Source organism: Ostrinia furnacalis, unplaced genomic scaffold (genome assembly GCF_004193835.3).
Source record: "Ostrinia furnacalis isolate ACB-3 unplaced genomic scaffold, ASM419383v2 OfSCF1605, whole genome shotgun sequence".
In the NCBI taxonomy this organism is placed as follows: Eukaryota; Metazoa; Arthropoda; class Insecta; order Lepidoptera; family Crambidae; genus Ostrinia; species Ostrinia furnacalis.
In genome coordinates this window covers 377800-405035 of record NW_021131844.1, presented here as the reverse complement: position 1 = coordinate 405035, position 27236 = coordinate 377800, and the positions used below count along the sequence as shown (strand labels likewise).

The window sequence follows — 27236 nt, the reverse complement described above, 5'->3', positions numbered from 1 at the left end:
ATGGATTTGCATGAAGGTTACATTACTGTCAGATAAGTGACAGGTGCACTACTAAATTCATGAAAAACTAAGGAGCACTAAGAATCTTGAATACCTAATTTTTGCTTTAGACTTTAGGTGACTTAGGGCTGATTTTTCAATCGTCGGATAACTTTTAACTAAAGAATAAGTTTGGCACATTGACAGTTTCAGTATGAGAAACATGTCAAAATGACAATTTTATTCTTCGGTTAAAAGTTATCCGACGATTGAAAAATCGGCCCTTAATAATAATATCGGTCAATAGAATGTCACTCATGGCAAAGCGTGTGACATTTTAATTGATTTTGCGTGTCATTTACTAACGGTATTGTCAGCCCTAGCGTGACAAAAGTTCTCGATGAGGGAAATTTAAGCAAACCTGCGCAGTGACGTAGACGACTTTCCACTCGCAGTGATTAGCGAATTCATTACTTGTGTTAGCATAAAACTTTATTTTGTACACAAACCTCATTCAGTGCCAATTGTTTTTTTACTAAATTCTGTTTGCTAATTTTCTAATTGAACTTTTCCTTTCTTTTTCACTTTCAATTGTTTTTTAAACCCTTCAAGTAACCTTTAGTCATAACCATCGTGTCTTCTACCATTAGTTAGCTTAAATAAGTATACCTAAGGCAAAGCTACCTACTCCAGATCAAGTTGGTTATGAATCCACTTCTTTCGTTGCCTCTATTGCGCCTACTTATTTATTGAGGTGGTATAGACCAGACCCTATTGATATCATTCATCACCGTTAGCTTTTAAACTATAAATCATGGCATACACGTTCTATGGACATTATTTGTCAGCGGCAGTTTTTCTCGTCCCGAGCAGTCTCTCTAATATATTAGGATCTTCAGAAAACGTACGTGGTGGTAATTAGTAGGTACCAATTTACATTCTATTATTATTAAGACTAGATTAAGATTATCATGTTACTAACACCTTTATATGGATTTATATCTGAAATATATGTTTTATTATTATTATTATATGATTTTTCTCCTACTCCTGTTGTTTATGTTTTTTCACGCTTATACGTGTGCAAGTGTGCAATAATATCCACGCGTACAGTGACGTCACCAGGAGCGTGGCTAGCGGAGCATGCGCCCGCGCCACACGTGTGCTGCGCTTGCGTGTGAACTATGTTTACTCTACATACGACAACTACTTAAAATAAGTCACACTATAATAATGAAATAATATGTAGTTATAGCTCGATTGAGTAAGTAAATTCTAGAGCACACTGTGAATAACAAATTGGATATGTAGATGCATAGCTGGTCTAACCGGGACGTCCATTAAGTACCTAATTATCCTATTTCATTAATCATACATAATTTTCAGAATTTGCGAATACTGCTGGAACAGAATCGCGATTTCATGACCATGTAATGATGGGTCTTTTTTACCAAGCAGTTAATTTGAAATGCGCTGCACATTGATAGAATTAATTTTGGATCAAACTCCAAGAAGAAAGTTGGGTTTTTAATGTTGGTCAAGATCGTGATCCCTAGTCACGAAAATTAGAGCTACGGAAGTAGATTTGCTACAGTTGCAGAGGTGGAAACATACTCGTAGCTTTAAGCGTGTAGAGCTAGCGAAACGTGTACGAATCGGTCACGCACGTGCGGGCTCGGGTAACATCAGTCAACACTGACGACTGATTGTTACAGATCCCTTCTGTGCTTATTTAAGATAAGCTACGCCTGCAACTTCGCATGCGGGCGGAATAACATGTACTTATCTGTCTTAACTGATTAAACTAGTAATATCTGTTGGTGAGGTACAGCACAGCCAAATTACAAAATTTTTGATAGATCGGAAACCACGCGGAGCGGAGAGATTCTTTCTCTTTTAGTTATCAAAAAAATCGATCGAGACAAGGGCCACAAAATAAAACACGTAAACGACGCTAACGAAAAATAAACTTCCATGATCGACAGAGGGGAGTGTTCTACTAGTTGCGCATGCGTGCAGAAAGATGTGGCTATAGTTCATTCCATAATTCAAACTACCCTAGCAGGTTTTGAAAGTCCTGCGCTTTTGTGAAAAAGAAATAATGTGATACCGTTTCATTTATAGGTATTTCTTTAGCGCTTACTGTCTATTTAATTACATTAGTTAATATTTGGACATCAGTTAACTTAATTACCTAGGTACTTAAATCAATCTGAACATCATCTATCGACAATAATCCCATCTTTCGCGTTCTTATTCGTAAGATTTTATTAAAATTTAAAAACTGGATAAAATCTTAATCGTATACCTACTGAAATGAATTAGCTACTGCTAGTAACTTATTTCTAGTTGTTATGGAATATTTCTGCGAAGATTGAAGTCGGGAGGACAATTGAGACAATACAAGGTTTGTTCATATCGTGGTGAGTAACTGCCCGTTGTCTTCCACACTTGGCTTCGGTCTTTGTTATGGCTATTTATGTTAATGGGAGTACAGACAAAGTATTTTCCTTGTGTACTTAAAGAATGTGAAATTGCTTCTAATCGTAACCGACCGATTCGCTACTCCAGCAAGGAGCAAAGTCAAGGGCACAAAAGGTGGGCCTTCGTTGCCCTTTTTTTAACGTCGGGAAATGCTTAATGTTGGTTGGTTGGTAACTGGTCGATGGGGACGGCCAGTTGGTTATGTGGGACTCTTCCCGCCTGCTCACTAAAACCCGACGGTGTCCACCTAAGCCCAAAGAAACAGAGCCGTGAGTTGTCCTAGCTCGGAGTCCGAGTACGGGCAACTATGGCCAATGTCCGAGCCTCTTGCCCGTACTTTACTTAGTTCCATTTCATTTATGAAACCTTAATGCTACTAATGTTATTGAAAGTTTGTTACTCTTTTGTTACTCTTTCACGTAAAAACTATTGAGCGGATTTTTGTGAAACCGCACAGTATTATTGTTTATCCACCCGAATAACACAGGCTTTAATTCATAACGATGTGTGACAAACATAATTTCACGCGGGCGAATCTAATATTTATACACGTACGTACGTACGTACTACAAATTATACTAAAAGGCAACAAACAAACTAGGGGACAAAACGAATAAAAAAGTTCTCATTAAGGAGCCTTTACGAGTCCTATTGTAATTTTTCGCGGGTCGCCGTGCATTCAACGTCGGCCCTTCTGATTTCTTCACCTAAAGTGAACACAAGGTCAAATTTATAAGGGCACGTGTAACTTTTTGTAACAGAATTATGGCAGCTGACAGCAAAGGGTCTAACGAGTTTTATCATGAAATTTTGTTAAAGTATTTTTGAAATAAATACATGTAGCCATAAACAAAAATACATGCTATCAAAACCGTAGCATGTCTAAAATATGCTTATAATAAAACTACAAGAATTATTATGGAGTAGAAAAGGATTACCTATTTGATTTTATCAGAATTATAGAGGGCGAAGTTGCGGGTAGATGCTAGTGTGAATTGCATAGTAAATCCTCATCTAAAGTTATTGGTTAAAATTGGCCATCAAATCCTGCGTGCATCAACACCTTTCATCGAGCTTCATTGATCCCACAGGAAGCAGTGGTTGTCAACCAGTATCGTCCAGCCGCCGATGGTTCCCACTCGTGCAGTGCCCGAATGAATGGCCACGCAAGGCCGATGGGGCTTTTGTTAATCGAAATACTCGTATGTTCATGTCGAATGTTTATTAGATCTTTTACTAAGGCTGGGTTGCACCATCTTTCTTTAACTATAACAAACGTCAAAAGTCTGTTAGTTAACTCCATACAAAATTTATGGTTACAAGCCTAAATCATAGAGGCACATCACATTACCTAGAGTATATGATAAAGCGATACTGTTCTGAAATCAACATACTAAATTATTAAAATGCAGCGTTAGAGTATGAGTAAAATTGTTTTAAGTATCACCTAGCCTGAATGAAGTAGACCTCGTATTACGTCTAGAACACTACCTAAATATACACATAAAACGGCCCAATACTGTAAACTGTGTCTGCGAGTTCCTGTTTCCCCGAACATAAGACAATGTGTTGAAACGCGACCCTCGTGGACGGGCCCAGACATAACAACTCCTACAAACAACGCTGCGAAAAAGCGCGGTAGCATCAAATACTGTGATTCACTTTTTAGGTAATTTAAAAAGTGAATCACAGTATTTGATGCTACCGACTGATTGTAATAAGAACTGAAACATTAACATGTCAAAAAATTAGAGCCTTACGAAATCAACGGCACTGAAAATTATCTAAAAACAATAATTTCATCATTACGACACAGTAATCTTTAAGAGATATTATTAACAGACCGAATACGTATTACATACTGCTATTGTATTATTATCTAACTTAAACTTACTACCTGCTTCCTCGTTGACACAAACGCGCATGTTAACACCTCTTCAAACATTGTAATAGGTATGAACCCGTAACTAATTCTAATATTGTCATGTATTTTGGAACTCATTTATTCTAGTTTTATGACTTGACTGACTTTAACTCAAATCTTTCACTTACTTAAAGTGTCCTGGTGATTAATAAATAAGCAATCGTGGATGTTAATATTATGGATCCAAAATTATTCACTTTGAAAATCTTAATAGCTGTTAGGCTCCTTACTAGTGTTAATCTTACGAAGGGGAGGTTTTTGAACGATAGTACGCATAGAGTTGCACTTATTCATAGCAGCCGAGATAAACTGCATGTAAAGTCTGATCTGGTAGGGCAAAAAAAGAATGAGACATGTATAGGCTCCTTAAGAGCATTTGACGATTTGCAAGTACTAATTTAATTAGTCTAAACAAATAAAGAAAATTTTGATTTTGATTTAGATTTTTGATTTGATTTTGATCGAGTGATTATTTTCACCATGGACGGATTGCGAAGTGAATAAATGAATATGAATAATTGTCTACTCTAGTCCTGCAAGTGTGTAGAATCTGCTTTAGGCAATAGATTAGCTTTATTACATTAATATTAATGCAATGGATATGCCTTGAATTTATGATACAACTTGCGTCATTTCTAGGAAATAAAGAATAGTGCTGACCAAGTTTAATGTCCATTTAATGCAATATTGATATCTAGTTTACTTATTAAGGACTGCGTCCTTACGTATCCTTACGTAGACCTATTTATTGGACTTTATGATCATTTTAACAGTCTCTACAGCTTGTATCGTGTAATTTTCTCTTTGACATTATTGCCACCTTATCTGCGAATGTATAGAGTGATCGACAAAAAACGTAAAAAACTATGCGAAGCACAGAAGGAAGCTTCAGTCGGTTGGCTGCCTTGACCAAGCAATTATCGAAAAAACGTAATTAGCCTTTCCATCCAGCTCAGGAAATCGAAATTGTGGCAAAAACTAGGGACTTGTGAGAGGTGCTAGGCAATAGACGTCAGTGACAATGTATCTAGTTAACAGGTGTTTGATGAACATTGTTTAACTGCTTTAAACAAAGCTCATTAACGGGAGCGAGAGAAGGATCATTACTTTTATGTAGCTATTACATTTTTACATTTTTGGAAAAATGTGACGGAAAAGTCTAAAGTAAATATAAAAAAATACAAAGAACTTTCACTTTCCATAAGCATTAACAAATATTATTTTATATTTAAAAAATATTACTGCAATGAGGATCGCATGAAACATTTATCTGGGAAGCCGACATTTACCTATTCGGATTAAATGGCGACGCGGCCGTGACTTTTACAGACTGCTTTAATCGAAAACTAACACTTTAATTATCCACGCCCATATTCACAAACTCAATAGACTCATCGTCTTCGTGATAAAAAATGTATAAACCGGTGAAAGTTTACGGACCACAGTTAAAACTAATTAGATGTCGTAATTTTAACATTGAATTGTTTTTCCTTCGTTTTTTATCGCGCCGCAATCGCCCGGACTAATCGAATTAGATCGATCCGAGGCTTTTTCGATTATTCGATATGCGGTTTTTATCTTGAGTTAATTTGAATTTGTTACAGAGGAGAATATTTTGATGGCATTACTTTAAATTCTGTCGCACTGTGTCTCGGTTTGATCAAGTTTTTGTCTAGGTTCAGCATTTCTTCAAGGCTTCTGCCTGAAGATCTGTGTTGTTATGAACCATAATAGGATCTAATATGGCTAAATTAGAATAGTAGAGATACAGGATTTTGAAAGATGGATTAGAGATGAAAGGCAGTTCTTTAATACCAGGTTCTCTTACACTATAAGAAACCTGTACAAAATTTCCTTATAACATAATACTAGAAGAGGTTATCCTTCACAGGGTGACAAAATTGACAAATAATGCTCAGGTGTTGTAAAATGTTAAAACAGATTAGTTTAAGGAAAATCACTATTGATATGAAAGAAGAAGAAGGTGATATAGTTGCACTGTGCGTCAGAAGAATCGGTGCCCACGTCAGCTCTACTAGATTTGTAGCAATTTAAAGACCATAATAGCATGTTAAAAAATCAAATACCCAGCTTTAAATGACACGTAGATAGGTGATCATTCTTCACGTGGGCGTTTAAAAGCAAGTTTAGCTTAAATATACGGCGGGCACTCAGCATCTTCAAGGCAAACATTATTTGCATTATCATCTTAACTATGCAAATTCTGAAAAATCATATCACCAAATTGTTGGATGAACAGGAAACTTAAAATAGAAAATAATTATATGGACATCATATGTTGTTGTATGTAATGTTTACTAATTCAAGTCATGGTCATGTCATGTTCATCGTGTGACAATTTGATCACAAAAACCGATCATTAATGTCAAATTGTGTGTTTTGTGCAAAATTTGTGGAAAATCTGTATAATTCTGCGGAAACAATTTGTAGCTATTGGGGTGTGAATCGTAGTTATTTTTTAGTAAATTGTAGTAAAACACGTTCTTTACGTCAATGTTTTATAAGCTAAATTTTCAAATTATTAGTCTTAGTAGGTACATAAGTCCTCAATGTAACTGTTTGTTGTATACCAAATAAAGAGAAAAAAAAAGCTCTTATTTCGAAGGAAGTATCTAATGTGGATTAGAAAAAACACATTATCCTTGCACTTGTGCTTATATCGTCAAACGTATGCAACAAAAAGACGAATCTTATCTTGGGAAAATATTTAATCTCGAAAAAAGTTCCTCTAGGGTCCTTTTTATCGAGTATTCCATTCAACCTTACATTTCAAAATTAAACAATGAAATATCTCAGATTCCTGGCTTATCGACATATTATTGGTCGCACTTGATGGCGGATTAACTGCCTCGATAACTAGAATTCGAATTAATCAATAGTTAAGTATAGGGTTGCCAATATGAGGTAAAGAACTGAAGATGGCATAAGGGTTGAGTATTTTGCTGAATTACATGAGTTCATAGATAAGGGAATAAAGCACTGAAGGTGAATTTCGTTTCACTTGAGCAGACGTAGAGTCAGGAAGAGAGATAAAGACGGTTTCTGCCATTCGCATTATGCACAATATGCATGTGGATAGGTATATTGGGGGAGCTTTAGGATCAGAAGTGGTAAAAATACGACTGGTAATTGTGAGTCACTTAGGCTATTAATTAACAAACCAACTACAAACTTCTTTCAGCAAACATAATTACAGTACCCTGAATTCAAATCTCATTGTGTGTTTTTCCAAGTCCACGATCTCAGAATGATTTGCCGGTTAATCGAAGGTTGACTAAGCACTGATTACTGTCTGCCATGATGGGTGCTATTAGCACGCGATTATATCTCGGGTTCTTAAAGAAGCTATTAAAATCCGATGGTGACCAAGGCATTTCGTGACGAGGTTCTAAACTGTTTGAAATATTATGGGATGATAGTACCATAATTAAAGGTAATAGCACAGAATAATAATAAGTACTACGTACAGAAGTTTTACTTTGCGAAGGTATTTAAAAAAATGTATGCTCAATGTCATTAACAATATGGTGTAATTTAGCCTGTCTCAAGAGTCAAGCACCATTTTGTTGACAAACGTCAGTGATCGGCACTGCGCCGAAGTTATAGGGNTACATGATTTAGCATGAATTATCATGAATAATATTAACTACTTATTTACCTCTCAGTGTCTTGAGGCAACTTAAAAAAGTACATTCTGTGTTTTTATTATTATTTAGGCAGTTAAATACTGCACAGTATTTAGTACACCATTTTCTTTATTTTCTTCCATCATACACAAGAATACGCGTGCGTGAGTCAATGTTCGCTCGTATGTGAGGCCTTGTCGAATAGTATCCTGTAGGAGGGCCATCGTGCGTGTTTTGTTTTCGATGTAACCTCGCGGAGATGAACAGGCTTGGTAATAGAGTAGATACGATGCCTAGACGAGAACTATGGTAGAGTCACTACTTTCAGTAAAATATTTAAATTAAGTGTGTTAGTCATGTTTAGTAAATAATCTTATTGTCTTCTTATTGTCTCTACATTCTCTACAGTCTTATCAGCCCCAGTAAGAGCCCACATGACACGTACGGCGATTCTCCACGGAATGTTTACGGAGCGGAAAATTATTCGTTTTCCAGTAATAAGTGAATACATGCGTTACTTAGATAATTATAAGTAATACAGTTAGATACAGTTTTTGAACGAATTTGGAAACATTTGTCTGCCCAAAGGACTAGGGCAAAGTACTGAAAAAAAAAGAAGATTTTAAGCGACTCTACACTTCCGGTTTCAACTTAATTCTTTAATTCAGAACCACTATAGGTAGTTGCTAAAACGAAATGTCTAAACATTTTGATATCGCATAGATTTTGACCAAGGAATTTGTGCATGATTGGACAAAATAGTAAGTATATAAGTAAGTGTATTAATATATGCTTAAAAAATTCTCAAGAGGTTGCGCACACATGGTTGAAAAAGAACATACAAAAATACCTAAATATTAAAGATGATCAAATATCAACAAGTATCGTCAATCACGATTTTTTTCGCGATGAACAGCAAAAAAGTCGCGTGCCTCTTCAGCGGTCATTACCCTCGACAGGACATCCCAACTAATATCCCAACTAATATTATAAATGCGAAAGTAACTCTGTCTGTCTGTCTGTCTGTCTGTCTGTTACGCTTTCCCGCTTAAACCTCGCAACCGATTTTGATGAAATTTGGCATAGAGATAGTTTGAGTCCCGGGAAAGAACATAGGATAGTTTTTATCCCGGTTTTTGAAACAGGGACGCGCGCGATAAAGTTTTTCTGTGACAGACAAAATTCCACGCGGGCGAAGCCGCGGGCGGAAAGCTAGTTTTATTATATTTGGTCTCGTGCAGAGAAAGGGCGCTCCATCCAGCGCGATCCTGCGTTAGGAGCGCCATTGGATGCCCTGGAGGCCGGCGGACGCTGTCACTCTCGCGCACGTGATCTCGCGCGTGGATCCTCAAATTGATAGCTAGTTAGGTGCCAAATACACTATCTTGATTTTATATTGTTCAACATTATTGTTGAAATGTTTAATGATTTCTACTCGGTAACGTTGTCAGTGCTACGAAGCTACGAATATGAGAAATGCTTTGTTTTTATAGAAAAACTTTATCGCAGCTTTTAAAACTACAAGGATAGATTTACAAATTAATGTAATTTGACAAGAAAATGGCTTATTTTAGTCGTTTTCTAAAAGAGGACAAAAATGTCTTTCAGGATGGTGTCATATTGCATTTTTTGTTGCAAATTAGCACTCATTCATATGTTAGCTCGATGCACTGTCGCCTACCCAGGTACTAAATCTGCATAAGATTGTATCTTCTGTACAATAAACGATCGTGGGAAGTTACTAGAATCTATTGCTAGATGAACTAAGGAAGGTGCTCCGAGGTCGACGCGCTCCCACTGCGCCGACACGTGCCTGTTATGGGTCTGAGTTCTAGGTCTAGGTCTAAGGCTTATTACTGAACTATTGACCAGACTAGACTAGTAGACGTTACGGAGACGTATTCCACTTTGAGCACCAGCTCAAATAGCACCTGCACGAATAGCACCCGGCCTATTCCACTTAGAGCACCTAAGGTGGAGCAGATCGCAGCCTATAATCCCGCCTTAGGAATTATAGCTGCAGGATTTACAGTAAGTTAATAAGAAAGCAAAATAATACTAATTTAAGATTGCATTATGATTATGAGCTACGTTTCTAGCAATAAGATAAATGTGACTCAATAAAATCATTGAGTAAAAGTAAGAATAAAGCATATCAGTATTTTCAATATGCTAAGGATTTGCAGGCTTGGGTTATCCTGTCAGTTTTGCCACCGAATTTACATAAGTACCCACTGTAAAACTAATAAACTGGAGTCTTCTAGGTCTAATGTTGGATTGCCAAAAAGTAATAATTACCTAATATTATGTTTTAATGTAAATTTTCAATGTCAAGACTCACAACTGCTAGATTTTTGAATGATTTAGGAGTTGTGTAATGTGTCGAATGTCAAAACCCCTGTTGCAATGCGGCGACGCGTGCGCCGACGCGGCCGCGGCTGCGTGTGCCGACACGTGCGTCACGTGACTTCCCGCGTTAACTAATCGGAGATAATTACAAATAAATGTTGGCAAGATGCGATAAATGTTGCTTATCTTTTGACCATTTACAGTAAGTATTGGGGAACGTATAAAAATACACTCGGCACCAAATAAATCGCACCTCCCGCAACAAGCAAATCTCAAACGTATGCATCCCCACTTCCTACCAACATTGGTTCCATTTGAAAGCCTAGTTCTAAACTTAATTTCATTAAAGGAAAGGTTTTTACCCCAAAAATGCGTTTTTAGAGGGATCCAGAGTCACTTATTTGTTTAAAAAAAATGTAATGTGTTTCTCTTTAAGTTTGTTAAGTTTATTTATTGGGCATAACACCAATATTGTTGGGGCACCATGATTGTGACCGAAGAAAATCTTTAAAGTTCGCGTCGCGGAAGGTGCGATTTATTTGATGTTGAGTATAGTTTGGGTACTAAGGCGCTCCGTAGTCATGGTTGCTATAGCCGGAGCCTTTTTTTCGTAAAGCTGTGATGTTTCTATTCAGTTTAATAACCACGCTAGGCTGTCTCCGGTAAGGTCTTAATCGCAATAAAATTGATTCTTCATCTTGTCGTGTCGACAAAACCCTATACAATGTCAGCCCGTTCATTAAACCAGTCAGTTAGTCAGTGACTTGTCAGTAGCGTTCATTAAATCTTCCTGCGTGCAGTTGTTTGGGCACGCAGGGCACGACATCATGTGCTTCATCGACTGGAGAGCACAACCACACTTACACTCCAAGTTTGAGCTATTCAAGAATTCCCACCTGAACAGATGGTCCTTACTACGGCGACCTGCATCCGAAGTCCGAATAAAATTGATTGAAAAGTCTTTAGTGTCAGTTTCAATTCAATCTATCGTACTAGAGAGAAACAATAAATTATATTGTGAAGGTTATTTATCAATGCAAATATTCTACTTAATTATAAATGTATTTTTAAGACAATGGACGGAAATACTTATTTTATTAAAAAATGGTTGATTATTTTTTTAATGGTCTCATTATTTTTTTTATTATTCAAAAAGCAGAACAATCTACATTTACATAAATACATAAAAATATATTCAGTGTTTGAGATGAAACCCTGAATTAAAAAACATAATTAGGTACATTGATGACCATAAAAAACAATGAAATTTAAAATTCGAAACATTGATTTTATTTTTTCAAGTAGGCTTTTAAAGTGGTGTGAAGAAGCAGCGCAAGAAAGTTAGTCACTATTGTCAGCCTCGTTTTCAAGAGTTTGCAGTCTTTATAAAATCAATATTAAAAGTAGAAATTCCGAAAAAAATACAATAAAATCCTAAATGTTATTTATAAGACGTCTCCAGTTATAAGTTAATAACATTATTTTGTTCATACTTGGAATAACTATTTATTACGTAGTATGATAAATATTGTAAACACATTACTACTGAAATTTAAACAGATGTCAATAATCATAATCCTATTGTAATAGATCGATAAATAAAACATAGGATGCTTTGACTTTAACTACGTGCTTATTTATGGTCATTGCTAAGGTATCTGATTAGGTCTCTGATTAATATAGAGATAGATAAAACCTTAACTGACTCAAACCTAACAAGACGTACAGCGAATAAAACTAAACGAAAGAAAACGTGGGAAATCATAGAAAAAGTATGTGCTGAAGATACTGAAATTCAGTGTTTTTTTTTAAATTGATACCCTGTACCCTAAGTATCTCAAAATAAAACTATTGCCCGCCATTGTCACTGACTACGATATGTACAATTGTACATTGGTATTGGTGCAATAAACTGCAATGGTATAGTAAACAGTTTAGCATTGTAAATTGGTTAAAATCATGTTAAATTAAAGTTGGGAGACCGTGAATTTAATTTCGATAGGAATACTCGTAGAAAGTTAAAATATGGCTTCTATTTTGGTCAGATTGTGTAGCTAGTGTAGTGTTGAAAATTAATACTATTTAATTCGACTTAGTACACCTACCTACTCAGCGCACATAATTATTAACGTAACTTTTATATTTCTTATTGGAATGACACTAAAATGCGACTGAAACTTGTGGCACAATAAAAAGTGATTTCACACTTACGTTTATGACGCTTTGCATAACATTCTTATAACATTATACAATAAATTGAATATACTATATTTTATTGTCACAACATGTTACCTACATACGTGCCTACATATTTGTTGTAATACTCATTACAACAAAGTAAATAAGATACCACTTTCTTTAATTTTCCGTTCGTATAAAAAAGTCCTACGACACATAAAATTTATAAAGTTATTGCTGGCTACAAAGAAAAATAAAAAGAATAAAATTGACTCACGATTGTACTGGTCGGGCGCGGAGTCGTGGCAGGCCAGGCAGGCCTCCTTGCCGTCCAGGCCCAGCGGCAGGCCGGTGGCAGGCCGCGGGCACAGCTTGCAGCCACCGTTGTACTTCTCGCACAAGCACACGTTGCGCTCCAGGCCCTCCACCTTCAGCTCGTTCAGCCCGAACCGGTCACTCTCCTTCACCAACGAAGCCGCGAACTTGCCACTGTTCTCCAGAAACTCGCAGGAGTGAGGACACACGTGACACGTCTTCGCCTCCAAGTTCCTATTGGACTCCGCGTTCACCGTATCGTTCTGGTTCGTATCCATCTGGATCTGGTACGGCCGGTCCGTCCTGCTGTCGGTGCTCCCGGTCATGTAAGAAGTCAACGTCACCTCAGACGCCGACCGCACTGTGTTGTTCAACTTGTATTTCGTCATTTCTTCACGCACAGTCTTTTAAAGAGATTTTAGTTAAAAAACGGTTTTAAACGACGATGCGCGGGACATCTTTTACAGAATACCCACATTTAAATTAAGAAATGGAACACAACACTGAAAACTTAAAAAAGGAATGTCATAATCACAGTTTGGAATGTTTTAAAAATTCGAAAATGGAATGTCGCGTGCGTCGCTTCGCGCGTAAGCGGGTGTCAACTGCGGCAGTCGGCGTGAAAATGGCGGGAAACGTGCGACAGTCCGCTGCCGATCGGCGATCTGAAAAAAGTAATTACAAATTAGGTCGCGGATTTTGTAATGGACTTTTTATGTGGCCAATTTAAATACCTGTTAGTTTTTGCGTATAATAAAAGTTTCAAATTATTTTATAATAATATGACCTTGGTGATACAGACATTTATTGGATTAGTCATACATTATTGTTGTAGTGACTGATAAATTAAATACCTTACATTAATTTGTAACTTTTTAAATTATCGAATTGACATTTTTTATTTTAGTCTTTGGTAAGCATAAAATATGTTCGCCCGAACAGGGACTTGAACCCTGGACCCTTGGATTAAAAGTCCAATGCTCTACCGACTGAGCTATCCGGGCTGTGCAGGAACCGGTTGAAATAACAAATGAGTACCGGCATACAGCAGTTTGGCACACATTTATTTGAGTAATTTTATTGCAAACCTTAATAATGGTTATTAACTCAGTTGGCGGTAGTTTTGACGTATAATTATTGATATTATAGTGTGTATTTTAATTACCCAAGATGGGAAATTATTATTGAATTAAGAAACATAATTCACGTACTTATTGCAAATTGAAGTGTTTAAATTACAGCAATTTTAATTTTCTATTTTTACTTTAATTATTATTTTTATTTTATTTTCATGAAAAAATATAAAGTATTACATGAAAAAACATTGAGAAATCATATTTTACTTTTCTTGTTACATGTATTAATTTGTACACAGGAACCTATTATGCAAACTGAAATCATATTCGGCAAAAAGTTTGTTTGCCAAGTCTGGAATCATCGAATGTGTCCAAAGAAAAAAAAAAGACAGGTGGCAATCATGAATACCCCTCTTTTAAGATATCCACATGCAATTTTAATCTTTATCAAGTAGGGTATGACGCTGAAAATGCCGTGGAGGTACTAAATCGTCGTAACTCCCAAACATTCGTTTTGAATGCCTTGTGAAATAGGGCGATAAAGTTTTAATATTGACTGACATCCGTAATAAAATAAGTATGTCATTCCTTTATAATAGTCGCATAAGTTAAAACACGTTTCCTTAGCCGATAGTAAAAAATGTCTTAAATAGAACATACAAGTTTTGGCGACCGGTTTTGCTTGTTATTTTAGATAATGCGCATAAACCCCTGCAAAAATTGTAGAATGCAGGAAAAATGTGTTTTGTTTTGTATCAGGGAAAAAATACTAAAAGTATAAAATGTATTTTTGCTTAGCAAAAAACTTATCCTACAAATTATAATTTGCAGTAAGCAGTTAGGCAAAGTACTTAGTAAATTTCCTATATTTTATTTGAAAATACATGAGTGTAATTTAGTATTAAATATGAATAACGTAATAAACGAACAGACAGATGTATCAAATTACGAAAGTATGAAGTCTGTAAGGAAGCCAAGTCATTGAAAGTTAACACGCTTGTTTAGCAATAAATTATTACGTTCCTATTCACGCATTCGCAAAGGTCGAAGTGCCCATTTTGAAATATTTGCTGATTATTTAGTAGTTTTGTTTCCTATGTTTACACAAATCTGTGTTGCTGAGATAGTGTAATCTTTGGGTTACATAATGTACTTTGTTTATACGAGTATGTGGGTCGTTAATGTAATATTTTATACTAATTATGATTAAATTACACTAATAATAAGTCCAAATGAGAATTGAAAACTTTATAATTCTATCGATCCAACGAATGACTTACTATTACAACTTATTATTGAGAAGCATTTATATTCTATTTCAAGGCTTTTAGAGCTTTATGACGAAGAAGACAATAGAAATTAGCAAGCAAGTCAAATTTAGCGAATTGAAAATAATAATAACGAAATTACAGGTGCTTGTCTACTCAACAGCATAGTAGGTATGTACTCAAGTTACGCTGACGTTTTAAAAATATTAGAACTTGTATAATAACACATTATTGCATAACAGACCTGAATTATACAATACCTAGGTGCTAGCTATAGCACACACGACCCCTGTCGGAAGCTGCGCAGTTCGCACCCTTTTGGGGACGACTCACATTGCCGTGGTTTCAAGGACGAACTTTTAAATTGCGCGTAACGAATTGACCTCTATCTCCCCAAGGTAAGATGAGTGATAAAAAGAAATATTAAGCATTTGCGGGAGAGAGGGTTCACTGTAAGGCCATTTAACACACTGAAAGAGACTAACTATATCAGCTGTTAAGGTTTTTCAGCGCTTCGGTTGCCCTAGCGATTCCAACACGATACTTTATGGAACGTCGCGATGGAGTCGCATACAGGCTAAAAATTATCATAATGTATTAATATACATGTATATGACATTAAAGGGCACACACACCATTTAAGTATCGATGCAATCGCAGTATTCGTGCATAGTGAAGTATTAGAAGAAATACTTTTATTATTTGATTCATTTATCGGCAGCTAAATACAGCGCGATGATGATGAGTTTGATTCAGACAGTTGTAATAATTCTCGCTGTGTTTATTACTTCTAAGAAAGAAACGTAAATAGAGACTGCGCGAACGTGTGCATCGATACAAGATTCAATCGTGTATTTACGTTTGTATTGGTTCTTTAGAGCAACTGCATCTATAGAATCATGTAATCAATGGTTAAATATGAGACAAGTTAGTAAAGCCTAGCATCACACACAAATGTCGTATAAGACCGTTTGTAGACATCCGTTTTTTCACCAGACGACCTATGTTCGATGCATGTGCACACGTTCATTATTATAAGCCATATACCACCGCTAAAGCAGGTGGAAGAAATTGGGCCGTAGTCCGGTCAAAATAAACGGATGTTATGGCGACAGACTTAGGTAAGATGGTGGTAGCTAGCCAGGCGGACTTAGAACAAGCCCTACCACCAACTAAACCGAACAGAAAAATCTGCCCCCACTGGGAATAACTACCTAACTTGGTAAACGCGTTAGTATCGCTGCAAAGTCGTAGTGTGTGACCGGCCTTACTGCCAAGGCCACCCTTCAAGGTCCCATGTGCATTGTGGCTTTATGGGGTTGCTGTGGATGGACGTGTTTGCTGTGTGCAAAGCTAGCTATAAAGAGTATGTATGCAAGCAGTATGAATACAGGATCTAAAATATGTTTTTTTATGCCAGACTCTAAATTTTTTGTCGGTTCATCTGACAGGGTTGTGACCTTTCTACACATTTAAAAAAGGTGAAGGCGGGTGATTGATGGAGACTTTTAAAGTTTGCGCCACTAATGCTACATCATTGTAACTGTTCATTGAACTGATGATTAGATACTTAGAGCAAGAACTTTTCATTTGTAAACGCAAAAAAACGCAAGATTGATCAAGGCACCTCTAATGACCCTAGTCATAGACACAAGCCATCATAAAATAATGTTTAGCAAAGAATACATTAATTACTTAAATAGCAATGACTTAAACAAAAAAGACGTGTTTGTTTTTAGACTGAAATATCTAAAGTAAGTAAGATTATGATACCTAATAGATTGATTGCTTCCTAGTGCAAAAATATGGGCAAAGTGCAAATGGCCAAATATCGTTTTCGCGGAACAATAAGTTGATTGTATTTTACGACATGCTTTGTTTATCGCTTTTATTTATTAGCTCGTGTTACGTAAGTATAACCAGGGCCGGCGTTAGGGAAAGCAGGAAGTGAATGAACAAAATTACGCCAAAAATATTTCGTTTCAGCCAAATGACGTCCACTGCTGGACAAAGGCCTCCCCCAAGGATATCCATAACGACCGCCCGCATCCAGATTCTTCCCGCGACCTTCACCAGATCGTCGGTCCACCTAGTGGGAGGCCTGCCCACTGCCACAAAAATGTTTACCAATCAAATAAAAGGCTACTCTAATGGGGGAAATGTGTGAAATTATAAAACTGCCTCTCACATTGATAAAATTAAAATCCCACCAAAAACATGTAAAATGTTGCCAGAACGAACCATATGGCTCGCACTGTAAAAAAGGTCTGATCTCATGTAGAGCCAAGCTTCTAATTCTGCACGCCCTAACTCCTACACCTCAGTCAAAATATGGCATGGCGGAGAATCTTAGGTTGCTTCGTCTCAACAAGTGTCCACAATATTTTTTCTAAGAATAATTTAAATTACAAAATTATGATTGTTGTGTTGGCATTTTAAAAGCCAAGAAGACAATTTTTGTAAAACTGCTGAACTACTGCCCCACATGTTCGGTCACAAGAACTACCCCCGTACATTCGGGGCCCTGTCAACATAGCAAGTCCGTCCCTGCAACAATAATTCGGTGGAAGACTGTAAACGATGACGAGGAGTGGCGATGGATGCGGAGGCAATTCATCTCGAGCCGAAGACGTAATTGCCTGCTTCCGACGCAAGTTCAAGGTACGGTGCGCGGCGGGTGCGCGGAAAATTCCCGGTGTCACACATGCCTAACGTGTCTTGGCTATAAATAGCAGAGATAGTTGTATCCAGGTAATCCCATTCTAAAAATCGACACAAATTCTAAGGTCATGCTCTGAAGTCCAGTCGACGAAGTCTCTGATACATTCTTAAGGATCATCATTCATCAACACTAGTTTCAATTACAGACCTAAATTCTGTCCTGTGATTGGATTTAATTGTTAAAATTCAAATAACTATGCTTGAAATTAAATTGACTTTTTTGCTTCATTCTATAGAGAACTATACGCATCTAACGCATCTAGACTAAGACCAAAGGCTCTATGGTCAAGTTTCATGTCTTAAGGCACTTTACACAATCTTGTAAATTGCCACCTAATTTTATCTAATTAAGCATCATCTACTTGTCTGCAACCTATCAATAAATCACCAGACCCCATCCCCTGGCCATTTAAATGTCACTCAATACTATAATTTACCTGATTAATATTTAGTAGCTAATTATCGGCATGCCTGACATTTGGCGACATTGGCCGTGCCGACCTGATTCTGTGCAGCTGACCTTACCAACAAAGCAACAATGCGCGCGCGTCACTGTTCTAAGCTTTTTTTCGATCGGAATCACTATGTACACTTAATGTAGTAGCTAGAACCGTTGACATATTCAGCTGTTCTTTGACTGAATTCACAAAGGTTACATTATTTATTTTATGTTATAGCCATAGCGGCAATCTTAATTGTTAAATATGTACTAATTAATCTACTCTATCGCATTGGGGTAACCTGTAATGTTAGAGCTAAGATTGTTATTAAATAAATAAAAAATAAATAAATAAATGTTGTCTAGAATTCTAGATCATAGGTTTAGACTGAATCTATATGCTATCTTTTGTTAAATTAACATTTTCAAATCTGAAAACGCTGAAATATCACGTGTTTCAAATATAGACCGTAATCTCTCTGGCTGTGATCCACCAAAGTTAAGCGGAGACGACAAAACGTTAATAAATCAAATAACTTGATTTGCATAACGAAATTTTATTAGATTTCTTCTACATTCGTAAATATTAGTGCCGTGTTTTTGGTAAAATAAGGTGTTTCTTTAAAACGATATCACCTTTGGTCAATTCGCCAGCTGAAGCTTATTATGGATTTATATCGGTCTATACTTGAAAACAACTATTCCGATTATAAATAAAGAACATAGATACCTACACTAAAACTTTCCGTTGCCCACAACGCAAATGAAAATTCTAGAAGGGTGTGTTTGTACACGGATACGTACGTCAACATTGTACTCTATTCGTTTAGAAATACTGAGTCATGACTTGTTACAAGTCCCTTTTCAGCATTTTTCAGTCAGAAATCTGACATTGGAATGACCGCAATAAATTTCCCACGCTCTCACCCCTATTGACTACCTACCTATGTTTAGCAAATACATATAGGATGAGAAGGGGAAGAACAAGTACAGTTCATAGCTACCCTACGTAATTACAAAAAGCACCGTTAATCAGAAAAAGTAATTAAGTCACCCAGATGATGTTATTGTCAACTTTAGGTGTCTCTACAGCGATTGTCGTCACTGCCTCGCGTTTCATGTCACCCATGTTTGTCGCCGGCGGACAATGCGATGTCGTGCGTATGACAGGTGTGATGAGGCGGCCTTTGTGGATAAGGTCATTAACATATTTGTTCAGTGTTGTCTCGAACAAATCAACGCGGAAGGCAATATGACAATATTTGGGGCGTGGAACTGGCGTTCACTGTTGTGCTTTGGTCACACCTGATAACAACTGAACATCAAAGGCAACCACTGAAATAATTTTCATTCAAAGTAAACATTTAAATATACCTCTTGTAAATCAATATTTAAATGGAGAGAAGATGATACCGACAATAATAAATTAATATTTTTCATTCAGAGTTAGAATCAGCACGATATGCTAGATTTTTATAATGCAAATTAATGTAAAGAAGTATATTAATAGAAACACACTCGCGATATTTACACTATTTTCTGGTAACCGACAAAAATGGATTATTTTGGTCACACAAATCAATTTGATTACAACACTGTATTGCATTTGTTGATATGTATTCCGATAACTGTTCCTACATTTTAATCATAAATCTGATCAAAAATACTAGAAAACACCTTTGAAATATTTAGAAATTTAGAATTGCAAACGAATACACAGAAAATATTCCACAAACAAACAAAACCGGCAATAAGTCACACATCCTAATACGCGTTAGAAACTGCCGCACGCCGTTGGAATTCAAATGACTTTCTCCGTACTGACCTGGCGAGCGCGGTGCCGGGACGAGGTGCAGCGCGGTACTGCGGCCGCTGCGCTCGACAGCTCTGATCTGCATGCGATGCAGTTCGCACCAGGGCATCGTGGCGACGGCAGCGGCAGCGAGACTTTCTGGAAGCTGTGGAAGCAAAATGTGTTGGTACATACCTCTGGTTTGAATAGAAAAAGGCTTATTTTAGCTGAGCTCTACGTTTGATTGGCTCTCTGAGCAATAACATTGGCTGCTGATGTGTATCCAGTGAATTAAGGGTAAGAGCACTGTGGTGAAGATAGCGGTAAGATTCAGGAGGCGGTCAAAACGATGGACTTTTGCAGACAGGTTGCGGAATAGTGTACACTACTGTAGAGATTAGGGAGATAGGCAAGCATTTCTAGAGAGATACCAGGCGTTTTTGTCGCTGTTAAAGCAATTATTCAAATTATCTCCAATTTCTTTTTAAACGACTATTGTATAGTCGTCATGTTAAAATCCAAGTAAGTTTTAAAAAGTTTGTCAAGAAGAACTTTAGGAGAGCAGAAACCTTTTTTTTTTGTTTTTAGAAATACATAACTTTAACCCAGTTAGGTTGTAGGAAATAATTCTGGCGTTATCGTTTAGCTTTTCAGCACCATTAATGTGTAAGAAATATGTCATGAGGTTAGATTAGGTTACGATCACGCTCCATGTGCTCAAAGCCTTAGGTTACGCATTGTGTCCGTACACTTATTTAAGGTGAAGGCAAGCCATTTCGCGACTGTTACGTGCAGTCACAGAATGTAAAGCAGCAACAATTAAATCAATTATGTAATTAACGGCACTGGTTTCATCCAGTTCATCAAAGCCTTAATCTAGATCTCATGGTCCACAATAAGGTGATCCAACAGCATTGTTGTTGTCATCATGTTCCGAGCTGGCATTGACATTGTCGTTTCGTACCATTGTTTACTTGGTACTAATTTTATGAGAATTTCAGGGAAGTCTCAACATTGTATTTCAGAAAAATCATGTTTTTCATAGATTATCTGAAGAAATGAATTATTTATTATTTTGTGATACTTATTTACTTTGTAGTTGTTTTGTAATACAAAATGAAAAGAATCACGAACACCTTTAGAACTATCCGTTTTCTTATCAATGTACCAACAGAAGTTTTCTGCGTTCAGATTATACTGTGACAAAGGCGCAGTTGACACAAAACGAGCCTAATTGTAAACCAACTTGGTCTTTTTAGTCACAATTGACAACGAAAGACGACCTTGGAGTTGACACACGCAGTTTAGATAGAATCGGAGCGAAGACGTCACATTGGTTCCGGCTCGGACCGGAAGCGGCGCCCGCGCATCTTTCGCTCGGAGGAGCGCTCGCTTTCCGGATTGCATTTAAATTAATTACTGCGCTAATTAAACTATTCTAATTAGTTTTTTGGGACTTGAAGAGTTCGACTGATTGGTTGGTATTTTTGTGGCAAATGTTAGAAGATTGTAATTGTTAATATGATACCAAGCCAAATAAACTGGACCGATCATACCTGTCGCAGAACTGATGAAAGGTGATGGGGTAAACGGGTTTCGGTATTGAGTCTCCACGTCCACTTTTAGTTTTTATTATTTTGTTGATTTTTGTGTTTGTTTTTATGGGTACATAATTTTGCCGCCCCCTTATTGCATGTTCCCGCCGACGGACAGGCACTTTACGGAGTGCTTCTCCTTCGGCGGTAGGGCGCAGCAACGTCAAGGGACCCACTGAAAATCGGTGTCAAGGCATGCCCACGGCATGCCCCGATTAATGCTGAGCGGGCCCCTATTTGACAGCAGGGCACAATATTTTTCTTTTTTTTCTTTTTATAATTTATGTAAATGTGATGTCGCTCTTTTTGTCAAAAAAAACATTTAATACTTTTTTTACTTTACTTACTCCACCCACGTCTCGGTAAACATAATGTAGGAGGCGCCTTTGTCCTATTGACAGTTGAGCTCAAGAGGACAGTTGGCTTGGCAGTGGCTGGATGAAAAAAACTCGTATTCGTGGCGTATATTCAGGTTTACGTTCAACGGTGTGTCTTCGACTGAAATGAATTTGGATAGATTTAGATTTATTTTGATGGTTACCATTTTTATATGCCAGTACTGATGATACCTACTTACATGTACATATTATAGTTTATGTAAAGACATGCATCCGTTTTTCAGTTATAGAGCAGTTCAGTTGTATAGTTTTTGTTTTGTTGGAGCTTGTAGATTGTAGGTGTTTGTAGCTGAAAATTATGAGTAGATTAGATGTAGAAAGGAGGTGATTTACGTCAGAAAACAGTCTAAAACAGATAATTTGAGGGCTGCAACGTTAGTCCCGAGGAAAATGAAACTGTCAATGGACCCGCAAAAAATAATCAGAAGAAAAAAAGAGAAAGATGAAGCGGAAGACAGATTGGTTGTCCTGAAATGAATTTGTTAAGAGCTTTATAAGTTTTCTGAAAAGGACCTAAGTGGTAAACGATAGATTGATAATTTGACTGTAGAAAGTAAACACCAGTACACAGAGAACTTTGTTTTTATCATGGCTGAGTAATAAAATTGGCGAACACAAAAAAACTGCCAACTCACCGCACCTCATTCTGTTTTGAAAACCACCCTGACTAAGCCGCGGCGTCCGTTGTAAGCCCAGCGTGACATCTATGGCTCCCGCGATTGTTTTTCGCGCGGAAGCCGCGAGGCCGCGCGCGCGCCGCTTCCGCGAGCAGTGGGTGCTGGCTAGTGTTGGTAATGACCATCGCTAAACTATCGATAAAAAATGATGGTGACATTAATAAAAAAATGCAATTGTAATTTCACTAATTCATATTTTATAATAACATTTCGTTGCTGCCAAGCTTTACATGTTTTATTAGCTACGTATCACCAGCTGATTTGAAGTAAACTTATGTATGTACTTTTAATTTTAATGAGATGACTGTTGGTATAAAAATGTTGTGTAGTAAAATAATATTAAACCTGTTTTGAGACAAATAAACACTTTATATTCTATTCTATTCTATTATGCAAGAATAAACTTCAAGCACATGACACTAAACCTGAAATGTACACAAAAAATGGTAAAAAGAAAAGATCAAAGCTTTTTTAGTCGTATCTAAAACGTAGTATTTATAGAAACTCTGTTTCTTGGAGGAAAATATATGGAAAATCAGGAGGAATCCTGAAAAGTTGTCATTTCACACACTTCAATAATTGTATTGGTCGCCATTCCATATTACCTTAACCTATCGATATTTGCACTACACTAACTGATTGTGTGACGAAATTGACAATTGTATCTACAAATTGGATGTTCAGCGAGATTCGGACAGAATTTATTTAAAACTAGTGTTATTGAAATGGAAATGATAATGATAATATTAAACAGAAAATATTTTTGGGCTTGAACTTTATTTTCGCAGTCCAAAATACAAAACAAAACAGAGTTTTTTGAATTGGCTATTATTAAAATATCATAAGCTTCAATAGCCAAAGTATAATTATTATATTCATCTTATTTTCATCATATTAGGTATACATGGACTATGGTTATACTCGTAGATGCTCTCTTGAAAATTTTTACGATCATTTTTATTCATGGAAAAAAATAGGTTTTGAGCACAAAACTATTTAAATAGCAAACAAAACTAACAAATATAGAATTTGTGTTGTCCTGAAAAACTGGTTGGCATTCCTGAAAAAAAAATTGCGAAAATTTAATTCGTGAGTAGCGTCATCTACTTATTTGCTTATGAACCAACTGAAATGCCGTTCGAGAGACGGAAAAGCATGCACGATGAGCCGCGGGTCGCAGTTCTAACGTTTTCCGCTAGGTGGCTTATGCAGTACAAAAAGTTTGTCTTCAGGGATTTAAAGATTTTTCGGAATTTTCCTGAAAACCTAGGTAGTAGTAGGTTTTATAATTGAAAAGAAAAAAAACTATATATTAATACTTTAGTAATATCAGTAAGTATGTATCATACTAATACATAATTATAAATGTGAAAGTTTGTATGGTTGTTTAGATTCCTGTTAACATGTTTGTTACTCTTTCACGCAAAAACTACTGAACGGATTTTGATGAAATTTTACAATATTATTTTTGTAACCCTGAATAACTAGGCTATAATTTATGACGATCTGTGACAAACTAAATTTCAGGCAAGTGAAGTCGCGAGCAAAACCTTGTGGATAATAATTGTCATTTTAAAGTTGTTTGACTTAGAACTTGACGATCTTGAGAAAACTACTAAGTAATTATCTACCTACTTGTAATGTTTTCATGACTAGGCGAGGGTTGGCTATTTTTTAGACTTCCGGGATTGACTTAACCACGGCAATGGCAGCAATTAGTCACAAATGCATAATTCAGGGCGTTTGCACTGCCAGGGCCGGGCCCGGCCCGGATTCGGAACCCGGTCACGTCATCGTAGAGACCTCGCGTCGACCCTGTGACGTAAGGTTGTATTTGATGACAAATTAAATGACGCCTACATGATCTTTTGCATGTTTTTACGGCCTAGTGATAGAGATAAAGAGAGTGATCGAATCAGAAATGAGGAGATCCGCAGGAGAACCAAAGTGACTGACATAGCCCGCAGAATTGCTAAAATCAAGTGGTAGTGGGTAGGGCACATAGCTGATGGCCGCTGGGCAGAAAAGTTCTCGAGTGGCGACCAGGAGCCGGAAGACGTAGTGTGGGCAGGCCTCCCACTAGGTGGAACGACGATCTGGTGAAGGTCGCGGGAGGTGCCTGGATGCGGGAGGCGTAGGACCGATCTTTGTGGAAAACCTTTGGTGGTCTCTCTCGATGCGTAGGTTCTGAATTCGATCCAGCTAATGTGGTAAAGCAATAAACGATTGATTAATTATAGAGATGGGTACTTACGACGTGAAAAATCATAGTCAATGCTTCTTTAAGTAGTTCTCTGGATAGAAACAGGCGTCTAACTGCCGAAAAAACTTTATTGAACTTTGGGATTGTCATTTGACGAGCAACAAAACCCACAATTCTGACTTGTTTTGTAGTCTGGTATGTATACTTATCGGTGGGGACACTTAGCAAGTAAAGCTTGCAACTCACGAAGGCGAGTGAGCTTTCCTCGTGTGTGTACCTACTGTACGTGTACATGCACATAACGATACTGTAATGTCTATCAAAACTTTTGAAAAACTAACAGTAGCGAGCCATCACACGTGTAAAGCTCACTCGCCCTCGTGAATTGCAACAACTAAAGCAGGCCATCAGACTGTATATTTTCATTGCATAATTACAACTAAGTACAGAGAACTTGATAAGCTGTCGCCTTTTGTTTGTTTATTGTCTTGCAATAAGAATCAATGAGTCAAGTGTCATTGTCTAGCATGTACTAGGAACATACGATTACGAACATATTTACAGTTAATGAATAAAAGTTCGTTGCTAGCACTGAGTCAATCGAGTGAACGAACGATTGCATTGAAGTACAGTTCGTGCAATAGTTGGTATCCATTTCAAGTTATGTACCTACTGTAATTATTACAACTTATTATAGTACTATGACTTACTCTTTATAGAGTTAGTCTACTTTTTCTCCTTTCGTTCGTGTCTATGAATATGAAGATATTTTATATGAAAATTTTAACAATACCTTGATAAACCTGATATTACTTATCTATATATATAAAAATGAAACCCGTTTCGCGTTGTCACGGCATCACGTGTGAACGGCTGAACCGATTTCGATAATTCTTTTTTTTAAATGTTTGTGGAAGTCCAAGGATGGTTCTTACGGAAAAAAATATTAAGAAAATCTCTACGCTAAGGCGGTACGAAGTTCGCCGGGTCAGCTAGTTTCAAATATTTCAGTGGTCATGTACCAAAGTTTTGAAGTTTTTACACTTTAATTTTAGTAACGTAATACCTACCTAAATATAAAATAACTGGTAGGTACTCGTTTAATACGATTACTAATGAGTGTTAAATATTAATACATATATCGAAACAAAAGCTATTTATGTATATTTATCGCAAAGGTAGGTATAACGAGTAAGTGGTATTGTGCCAAATGGAAAACCCTAAAATTACTGGATTACATTGTTAAAAGTGCCTAAGTTCAGTATCTGTGGTTAATTATTGTATGGTTTAATCCAAGATTGTCTATGGAAACAATAATAACCATAGAATAACAACAAAGAACGCATGAAACTAATTACCTATATTTAGAAAAGGGCTTTAGTTCACTGACATTAAATATAAATGCGATTAATAATACATGTATTGATTTAAACCACCTATAATCACTTTATTATCTAAGGCGGAGTTACAGTACCTGAACTTTAACTGTAACTATTACTATAACCGATGTCTCTTGTATGGATTTTGATGTTTATCCTACTAATATTATAAACGCGAAAGTTTGTGTGGATATCTGGATGTCTGGATGTTTGTTACTCTTTCACGCAAAAACTACTGAACGGATTTTGATGAAATTTTACAGTATTATTGATTATAACCCAGAATAACATATAATATGCTATAATTTATGACGATATGTGACAAACTAAATTTCACGCGTGTGAAGCCGAGGGCAAAAGCTATTTTAATTAAAGTAAGATGGTGCAACTCCCGTCTAATCCACCAAAACCACCATTAAAAGGCCCATTCCCTATAATTAATGTCATATTGGCAGTCGAAATACCATTTTAGACTGCATCTTACCACCAGGTACGATTGCGGTCAAATACTTGCCTTGTCCTGCATAAAAAAAGTAATACCTAGCGTAATTCGTACTTCAGTATAGAGTTAGTCATTATTTCGTTAAGTCACTACTTAATATTGTTAAAAAAATAACGTGAAGGATGTTTACAATACAAAAACAGTTGGTGGATGTAAAAGACTTCAACGAATCACTATACGATATCTTAATAATTTATTATGTCCGTGTAACATGCAGTTCATGATTTCAATATGTAAGTAAGTAAGTAAGTAAACATTTATTTGCTGCACACAAAGTCACATTCATAGTTCAACAAGATTACATAATTCA

The 27236-nt window shown here is 36.7% G+C and overlaps 1 protein-coding gene and 1 non-coding gene across 2 annotated transcripts in view; both read right to left on the bottom strand.

Annotated features, from left to right (window-relative positions):
• LOC114353084 (sodium-independent sulfate anion transporter) overlaps nt 1-20338 on the bottom strand; it is a 44731-nt gene extending 24393 nt beyond the window's left edge. Inside the window, exons 1-2 of the mRNA XM_028304907.1 lie at nt 20206-20338; nt 12839-13541 (exon numbers count right to left, since the gene is read on the bottom strand). Of these exons, the coding sequence (XP_028160708.1) occupies nt 12839-13265 (427 nt within the window). The 5' untranslated portion in view covers nt 13266-13541; nt 20206-20338. The remainder of the gene's footprint in view (nt 1-12838; nt 13542-20205) is intronic.
• Nucleotides 13808-13880, bottom strand: TRNAK-UUU (transfer RNA lysine (anticodon UUU)). The gene has a single exon. It is a non-coding gene; the product is annotated as a tRNA-Lys (tRNA).
• Nucleotides 20339-27236: the final 6898 nt, after the last annotated feature.